Source organism: Quercus lobata, chromosome 2 (assembly GCF_001633185.2).
Source record: "Quercus lobata isolate SW786 chromosome 2, ValleyOak3.0 Primary Assembly, whole genome shotgun sequence".
Classification (NCBI taxonomy): Eukaryota; Viridiplantae; Streptophyta; class Magnoliopsida; order Fagales; family Fagaceae; genus Quercus; species Quercus lobata.
The window spans coordinates 23,917,154-23,926,476 of NC_044905.1; the positions used below are offsets into that span (position 1 = coordinate 23,917,154).

Consider the following 9,323-nt stretch of genomic DNA (forward strand, 5'->3'; position numbering starts at 1 on the left):
TTTCCATCAACCCTCTACATTCAGATGGAATCCAACCCACATTCAACAGCCTTGGCCCAGCAAGTTCAAGCCCTTGCGGCCACCATTGAAGAACTCACCAAACAAAATCAGGAAATGAAGCTATGACTCTAGCAGGTTCAACAGGCTCAACAAGAAGAAAACCGGTCCAAGGGTAACTTGGAGGGAGAAGGGGATAGCCACAGGAGAGGTACTTCTCAAAGGCAGGCTACTCCGGACGAATAGAACTCAGATCTCCTTCGAGAAATGAGGAAGGAGATGGACGAACTAAGGAGCGCCATTAAGGAAAAGACGGACCAAAGCATAGACAAAATGGTAAGGGCTACGGATTCGCCTTTCACCGCAGCGGTACTTGAATTCCCTGTACCGTCAAAGTTTCGCTTACATCAACTTGAGCCATTCGACGGACTCAAAAACCCTCAGGATCATCTTAATACCTTTAAGACGACTCTAGGTCTTCAACAACTGCCTGATGAGATACTGTGTCGTTCCTTCCCCACCACTCTCAAAGGAGCTGCAAGAGAATGGTTCACGAAGTTGCCAACCTCGTCCATAGACAACTTCGATCAATTAAGTAGTGCCTTCCTGCGCCATTTCATAGGGGGGCAACGTCCAAAAAGGCCAGTAGACTACTTACTCACCATAAGACAGGGAGAGAAGAAAATTCTGAGGTCGTATGTCAAGCGATTCACCCGGAAGACTCTGGAGGTGGACGAAGCCAATGACAAGGTGCAGCTGACGACCTTCAAGGCGGGACTGAGGTCTAGAGATCTCGTGGCCTCCCTCGCAAAAAACCCACCAAAGACGATGGCGGAAATGCTCCTGAAGGCACAGAAGTACATGAATGCTGAAGATGCTTTAGCTGCCATAAAGGATACCGAAAAGCCAGGCGACAAGGCCAAGAGGGAAGACGATCGTAGGGGGCAGAAGAGAGATCGACCAGATCGTCGAAACAATGACGGGAACAGGAGGAAAGATGATAAAAGTCCTCGGACGGTAAGGTTTACTCCTTTGGTTATGCCTGTTGACAAAATTTTCACGCAGATCAAGGACGAGCATTATCTCAAATGGCCCAGACCATTGCACTCATCCCCCAATATTCGTGACAAGAACAAGTACTACCGGTTCCACAAAGATCACGGCCACAACACGGAAGATTGCATAGACCTAAAGGAGCAAATAGAGGAGTTAATACGGAAAGGGAAGTTACAGAAATATGTGAAGAAAGGAAAGTATAGCAAGTTCAGGGACGACAATAAAATCCAGCATGAATCCTTTTCCCGGGATGACGACCGACCGTCCCAGCCTCCAAACAAGGTGATCGGGGAGATAAATACGATTACAGGAGGGCCGTTTTCAGGAGAATCATTTAAATCACTCAAGAAGGCATACCAAAGGCAGTTAAACAGTTTCCACGCCGTACCCCCGTCTAAGCACAGACGAACATACCAGGACATATCCTTCATTGAAGGAGACGCCATGGGAGTGAAGCAGCCCCACAATGATCCCTTGGTCATAATGCTGAATATAGAAGGGTTCAATAACAAGAGGATCCTCGTCGACAATGGTAGCTCCGTAGACATCATTTACCTCCCAGCCTTCCAGCAGCTGAAACTAGATCCTAAAAGACTGCGCCTTTTTGACTCTCCACTCGTCAACTTTAGCGGAGACAGGGTCTACCCCAGGGGTGTAGTGACATTGACGGTGACGGCGGGGGCCTACCCAGTGCAGTTGACACGTCAAGTAGACTTCTTGGTGGTAGATTGTCCCTCATCTTACAATGTCATCATTGGGAGGCCCACACTCAATAGGTGGAAGGCAGCGACGTCAACCTACTGTTTGAAGGTAAAATTCCCAACAGATAATGGCGTCGGTGAAGTGAAAGGAGATCAAGTCCTGGCAAGAGAATGCTATTAAGCCGTCCTGGCTGCGAAGGAGAACCACACATGGATGATTGAAGAAAAGGAAGAAGATAGGATAGAGGCCCTGGAAACGGTGGAATTGGTGGAAGGAGAAGCCAACAAGACGACAAAGATAGGGACGACGCTAAGCCCCGAGATGAGAACAAGACTCATAAGGTTCCTTAAAGAAAACCTAGACGTCTTCGCATGGAGCCACGAGGACATGCCGGGCATAGATCCAAAGGTCATCCAGCATAAGTTGAATGTGAACCCAAAACAGAAACCCGTCCAGTAACGACGAAGAACCTTCGCCCCAGAACGAGATCAAGCAGTTGCAGAGGAAGTTACCAAACTCCTGACGGCAGGATTCATTCGAGAGGTGTACTATCCTGAATGGCTCGTAAACGTCGTCCTGGTAAAGAAAGCAAATGGGAAATGGAGGATGTGTGTAGACTTCACCGACCTGAACAAGGCATGCCCAAAGGACAGCTTCCCTCTACCAAGAATAGACTAGCTTGTGGACTCCACAGCCGGGCATAAGTTACTGACGTTCATGGACGCCTTCTCAGGGTACAACCAAATCAAGATGGCTGAGGAAGACCAGGAGAAGACCACCTTCATCACAAGTCAAGGACTCTACTATTACAAGGTAATGCCTTTTGGATTGAAGAATGTCGGGGCTACGTATTAGAGGTTGGTGAACAAAATGTTCAGCCAACAGATTGGCAGGAACATGGAAGTGTACGTGGACGATATGCTCGTCAAGAGCAAAGAAGAGCTCGCACATCTGGACGACCTGAAGGAGACATTTACAACCCTCAAAACACACCAGATGAGGTTGAATCCAAGTAAGTGCGTCTTTGGGGTAGCCTCGGGAAAATTCCTGGGATTCATGGTGTCTCAAAGAGGAATAGAAGCAAACCCAGAGAAAGTGCGAGCCATCATCGACATGACGTCACCCAGGACCGTCAAGGAAGTTCAAAAACTCACAGGAAGGATAGTAGCTTTGAACAGGTTCGTCTCCAGGGCTATAGACAAATGCCTGCCCTTTTTCAAGACCTTGAAGCAGGCTTTTGCCTGGACCGACGAATGTGAAGCTGCGTTCCAGGAACTAAAGCGTTACCTGAGCAGTCCACCCCTCTTAAGCCAGTCCAAAGAAGGGGAAAACCTACACTTATACCTGGCAGTGTCGGCCTCGGCAGTAAGTGCAGCCCTGATCAGAGAAAAGGGCACGAAGCAGCTCCCAGTTTACTACGTCAGCCAAGCCTTCCAAGGAGCTGAGTCCAAGTACCCAAGGATCGAAAAGATCGCGTTTGCGTTAATAGTAGCCTCGCGCAAGCTAAGGCAATACTTCCAGGCAAACCCCATTCTCGTAATGACGGATTAATCAATCAAGAAATCAATGAACAAGCTTGAAGCAGCAGGGAGAATGGTCCAGTGGGCGATTGAACTTAGTCAGTTTGACATCGAGTACCATCCCAGAACGGCGATCAAGGCGCAAGTTCTGGCGGACTTCATTGCAAAGTTCACTCTTTTAGACGAAGATAGGATTACCGACGAGGTAGATAGATGGACAATACAAACTGATGGTTCGTCAGCCCAGAGGAAGGGGGGAGTAGGGGTCGTCATAACCACCCCTGACGGAGCAATACTGAAATATGGGTCCGACTAAAATTTCCAGCTACCAACAACGAAGCTGAATACGAGGGGATACTATCGGGAATGAGACTTGGAAAGGCACTTGGTGCTAAAAACTTGTTGATCCAAAGTGATTCAAAACTAGTGATCGGGCAGATTAGGGGAGAGTACGAAGTAAAGGAAGAAAGGATGCAGAAATACCTCAAGCTGACGAAACATCTAACTCAGGAGTTCAATACAGTGGAGTTTGTGCAGATCCCAAGGAGTCAGAATATGGGGGCTGACGAAGTCTCGAAGCTAGCGTCATCAGAAGAAAGGGAGATTAGCACAGATCTGGCGATGGAGGTCTAGAAACACCCCAGTATTGAAGAAATTGCAACATTCACCATCCAGAGCACAAACAGCTAGATGACACCCATAATATCCTACCTCCAGAACGGGCACCTCCCTCAGAACACGGAGGAAGCTAAAAAGATCAAGAAGAGGGCGGCCAGGTTCACGATCCTTAATGACGCCTTATACAAGAGAGGCTTCTCTATGCCTTACTTGAAGTGTGTCGACGAAGAAGAAGCTAGATACATCCTGGAAGAGGTCCACGGAGGAATTTGCGACGACCACACTGGCCCCAGATCCTTGGTGAATAAGGTAAAACGAACAGGATATTTTTGGCCAACCATGAAGGTAGACGCTGCTGAGATCGTCAAGAGGTGCGACAAGTGCCAGCGATACGGGAATGTGCAACGGCTTCCAGCAGAGAGACTGACGACTATAGCTTCCCCATGGCCATTTGCACAATGGGGAATTGACATCGTCGGCCCACTACCCCAAGGTAAAGGTCAGGTAAAGTTCCTACTTGTTGTTATTGATTATTTCACAAAGTGGGTTAAAGCAGAGGCTCTAGCAACGATCACTGAGGCTCGAATTCAGAGCTTTGTGTGAAAGAATATAATCTGCAGGTTCAGGATTCCCTTGACGATCATATCAGATAATGGAAGGCAGTTCAACAGCCAAGGTTTCAGAGAATTCTGTTCAAACCTTAGAATCAAGAATCAGTTCTCATTCTCGGGGCATCCCCAGGCAAACGGGCAAACGAAAGTGACGAACCGGACGCTGCTCAAGATTATCAAAACCAGGTTGGACGACGCGAAGGGAGCCTAGCCAGAAGAATTACCTAATGTCCTGTGGGCTTACAGAACCATAGCCAGAACCCTGACAAGAGAGACCCCCTTCAAGCTTACCTATGGCACAGAAGCAGTAATCCCAGTCGAAGTGGGGGTAACGAGCATCAGACGAGGAGCGTTCAACAAAGGGCTCAATGACGACGAACTGCGACTCAATCTGGACTGTCTGGACGAAGTAAGAGACAACGCATCCAGCAAGATGACAAAGTATCAGAAAAAGATGGCCGAATACTACAATAAGAGGGTTAAATTCAGGCGATTGGACATAGGAGACCTCGTCCTTCCCAAGACCACCACAGCAACTAAAAACCCTACCCAAGGAAAGCTGGGTCCTACATGGGAAGGACCTTATCTAGTCATTCATTACTCAAGACAAGGAAGTTACCACCTAGAAACCATGGACGGACAAAGGCTCCCTCGACCCTGGAACATTGAGCATTTAAAAAAGTACCACCAGTAGATGTAATAAACGAATGCATTTATTCTTGAATTTAATAAAAGAATTATTCCTTTGATGTCTTTGTGCAAGCAGGTCTAATCAATCATAAGGCATACAAAAACTAAGTAACAAGATTTCGCCTCGACGGATGTAAGTTACTGACGACAACACCAACGGGTATAAGACAAATTAAAGTAACAAGATTCCGCCTTGACGGATGTAAGTTACTGACGACCCTTATAATGGTTACAAAGGCTATAAAGGCTAAGTGATAAAATTCCGCCAAGACGGATGTAAATCACTGACACAGCCTAAAATGACAAGATTTCTTAAATGGATGTAAGTCACAAAAAAGGGCCAAATGATAAGATTCTGCTTTGACGGATGTAAGTCACTAACGAAACCAGACAAGCAGCAAATGTCCCTAGAACAAGTTGTTGACAAAGACACAAAACCCACTTGACGGACTCAGGATACTGACGAATCCGTAAGAAAAAGGTTAAAGAGAAAAAGAAGAAGGACAAGAACCTTGTAACAAATCAAAACAAAACTCAGGCTGTATTCAAGCCCTCCTCAAGGGTAGAGAGTGATAAACAAGTCACTAACAATAGCTAAGAAATTTGCGCTAAGGTACGGACGAACTTAAACATCACAAGTACAAGCTCAGTCGTAAACACAAGCATAGTCATAAAAACAGGTTCGGGTGTCGGTAGGAGCGTCAGTAAGGGGAGCCTCGGCGTCAGAAGCTTCACCAGCAGCAGGAGCTTCACCAGCATCAGGGGCGTCACCTTCAGGGGCCGATGACTGAGCAGCCTCGTCAGCCGCCATCTCTTGATCTACCACTTTTAGATCCAGGTTCGTTAGATCAACCCCGGTAGGATGCTTGACAAGGTACCTACGCAGGAGCTTGAAGCCCTTGAAGTACCAGCTAAAGAGCACGATGGAGTACTCCTCGGTTTGCTGGAAGGTTTCGACGGACCTAACAGCGATCGTCTTTAGCTTCTCCTTTGCCGCCTGTATCTAGTCGTCCTTCTCCAGGTTCAGCTGACGCTCAACCCTAAGATCAACATTCAAGGCCTTGACCTTCTCCTTCAAAGCAGTAGCCTCATGCATCGACCTTATGAGATCCTTCTTCAGCTTGGAGTTCTCCTTCTCCAAGGCCTCCATCCTGGATGCCAAAGAAGCCACCTTAGCCTCTTGAGTGAGGCACTCAGAAGCAAGGTGAAGGCTCTCCCCCAACACCTGACAAAGTAAATTAAGTGCGTCAGTAAAAAAACAAAAAAAATGGGGAAATTCATGTGAAAGGAGACCAAGGAAAATGCTGAAGTGGTGTTACCTGCCCGATCTTATGTACATGTTGGCTCTCAACCACGTTAAAAGGCACTCCAGAAAAGACCTTAAGGTCCTCAGCCTTTACGAGGTTATGTGCCCGCTCCACAGCCACACCCTCATCATCCCAGACGGACGAACCCACCTTCTCCTTCTCCTTCCCTTTAGCTGACAAATGCTGCCTCTTTGATGACGGAGTGGGGATCTCCTTAACTGAAGTAACAGGTGAGGCCACCCATAGGCTCTCGACTCCCGAGACGATGGGAGTAGCGTCTGCAGAGGGGAGGACGGACGGACCCTTCCCCGTAACGCGAACCCCCTTTTTGCCAATGTTCGACAAAGGTTCGTCCTTCTTGGACCTCATCTTAGCATACATATCTTTGTTGAACTTGGTCGTCATCTCTAAAAAAAAAAAAAAAAAAAAAGAGAGAGAAACTAAGAAATCCGAAATACACATGTGAAGATCAGTGCTGATGAGGTAAACACTTACTCTTCTTCTCCTCAATGTTAATACTGCGCAAGACGTAAGGAGATGGGTCCGGGCCTAAGCAGTAGAAAGCAAGCGTCCGTGGGTCAATGAGGTCGTCCCAACTTTCAATTGACTTGGCGTATTCTATTGCCTTCTCAATATGGCCCTGGTACTTGCTCTTCAATTTGGGGCGTCTTTTAACTGCAAAGAAAAGTAAAGAAGGGGTTAGCGACGACCAAATATGCAAAACGAAAATTAACAGACGAGAAGAAACATGGACGCACCTAAGTTTGGGGTTCCCCACCGACGAAGTAACCTTGGGATATCACCCCAAGCCTCGCTAGAAGGGCTCTTAAAATCGTCCCCGGACACGAAAAAGAAACGTGACTTCCAGGACCTGAAGGACGAGGCTAAAACCTTAACGATTCTAGTCCTCCTCGTCCAAGGGACTAGTTCATAATACCCATACTCTTTCGATTCCTTTAAGAGGTATAGGTGGACGAGCTCACTCACTTTGATCATATCCTCGTTGGCAGCCAACCATATCTCCATACAGTTGATTACTATCCTCCATGAATTAGGCATGAGTTGCCCGGGGGCAATGCCAAAATGACCCAAGAGCTTCATCACCAAAGGATGGACGGGTAACCTAAGCCCGGAAGTGAAAGCAGCCTCGTAGAAACATACTTCACCAGGAAAGAAGTGGCAGGCCCGATCCTCAGGACCAGGCCGACGAACACGGACTCGCGCAGGAAATTGAAACCTGTCCTTGAACCTAGCCACGATGTTAGCATCCAGCCCACACTCTTTGTTAAGGGTATAAATAGCCCTAACCTGATGTGGGATGGAAACGGTTGTATCACCCTCAACCGGGCTGTCGCTAGACGACAACCCAGTGTCTAGTTCGCTGGATCTCACCTCCGACATCCTCCTCGTCTCTCCCTCAAACCAAGCTATTGACTGGCCTAAAATTGGAGATAGTCCCCTAAAACCACACTCAACCCACAGCCCCTAAAAAGATAGTCCTTAACCAAAGGGAAAAAGTCACCGGAAACACCTAAAGTCGCCCCTAAGCGAGCAAAAAAGAAAGAGACTGAGGGGCAAGCTACCCAAACCTTAGAAGAACTAACCATGAAAAGGGTACACAATCCTAAAAACCCAAATACCAAACACAAGAACAACAAAAGCAAAAAACCAAGGAAAAATCAGGAACTCATAAGGATACCGTTAAGAAAAAGGATCTGAAGGTGAATAAAAGAGTAGCGTACCTTGAAAAGCGGAACGGTCGAAGCCGGAAAAATTCAGAAAGAAGTGTCGCCGAATAAAGGTCGAGGTCGCCGGAGCAGAATTGGAGTAGTCGCAGAAGGAAGTGAGAAAGACAACGCTCGGAGCAAAAATCAAAGTAAAGGAAAAAGAAAAGTTTTGAAACCAAAAAACAATGGAAACTGAAAAGTAGCGGGAAACCCAAGGGTCATGCCATCAACGCCTTCAATCAGCACGTGCCACGTTGCGTACTACGCCGCCGTCGTGCATTAAATTTGGAGCAAAACCCCAAGCGTCACAAACAACTCAGGAAAAACCTTTCACCTTCTGTGGACCTTATGACACGTCACTGACGACCACAGAACTTGGGGGGCAACTGATGGGAGTGACGAGAATGCATTACCTTGACGAAGCAGACACTATTGATGAGGTCATCCCTAGTGACGAGGAAATCAACCATCACTAACGAGGTAAGGAAAGTCATTCAATAATGCCAGCTAGTAGCCTGGGCAGTTACGAAACCAGCAAAACAAACCATTCGGAGCCTAATAAAAGCCCCATAATTGGGCTGGAGGCGTTACCAAGAGAGGCATTAACACTCCAACGACCAGCAACCAAAATCACATATATAAGGCCCTTGCATTGGCAGCACAAGGTACATATACTGATATTCTAAGAAAATACCTATTACTTTTCTATATTGGCAAATTGCTTTTTCTGTTTTAACTTTGGCATCGGAGGCGTTGTGGCAGGCACCACACCGGTGACCCTTTTTAAAGGATACATTGGTGCTGACGGGGAGTACCATCTGCCCATTTCGACTGACGAATTCACACCTCATCAGTTCTAATTTCTCATATTAGAAAATTTAAGGACACAAGAATTTCAAAACATTTTCATTTTAGTTGTTGTAGGTCTCGATATAATATAAGTCAATTTTATTTGGACCTATTGTAGGTGCAAAGGAGAGTACGCCTTGGCTGTGTAGACCATGCATGGCGGAAAAAATTAAGTGGAGTCACCACCTAGATTAGGTCTAGGAACCATGTTGGGCCTTTTGGGCCAATCACTTACATACATGGGTC

The 9,323-nt window shown here is 46.9% G+C and overlaps 1 protein-coding gene across 1 annotated transcript; it reads left to right on the top strand.

Moving 5' to 3' along the window:
- The first annotated feature begins 330 nt into the window (after window positions 1-330).
- Window positions 331-1,935, top strand: LOC115961589. The gene is made up of 2 exons (XM_031080547.1): window positions 331-1,014; window positions 1,129-1,935. The coding sequence occupies exons 1-2, from the start codon at window positions 331-333 to the stop codon at window positions 1,933-1,935; spliced, it is 1,491 nt and encodes a 496-aa protein (XP_030936407.1).
- Window positions 1,936-9,323: the final 7,388 nt, after the last annotated feature.

Bases quoted from the DNA above. Each gene is read 5' to 3' on its own strand.
- LOC115961589 (XM_031080547.1), top strand. From the start codon at position 331: ATGGTAAGGGCTACGGATTCGCCTTTCACCGCAGCGGTACTTGAATTC. The intron at 1,015-1,128 runs GTAAGGTTTACT...ATTCGTGACAAG, and splicing joins ATGATAAAAGTCCTCGGACG to AACAAGTACTACCGGTTCCA.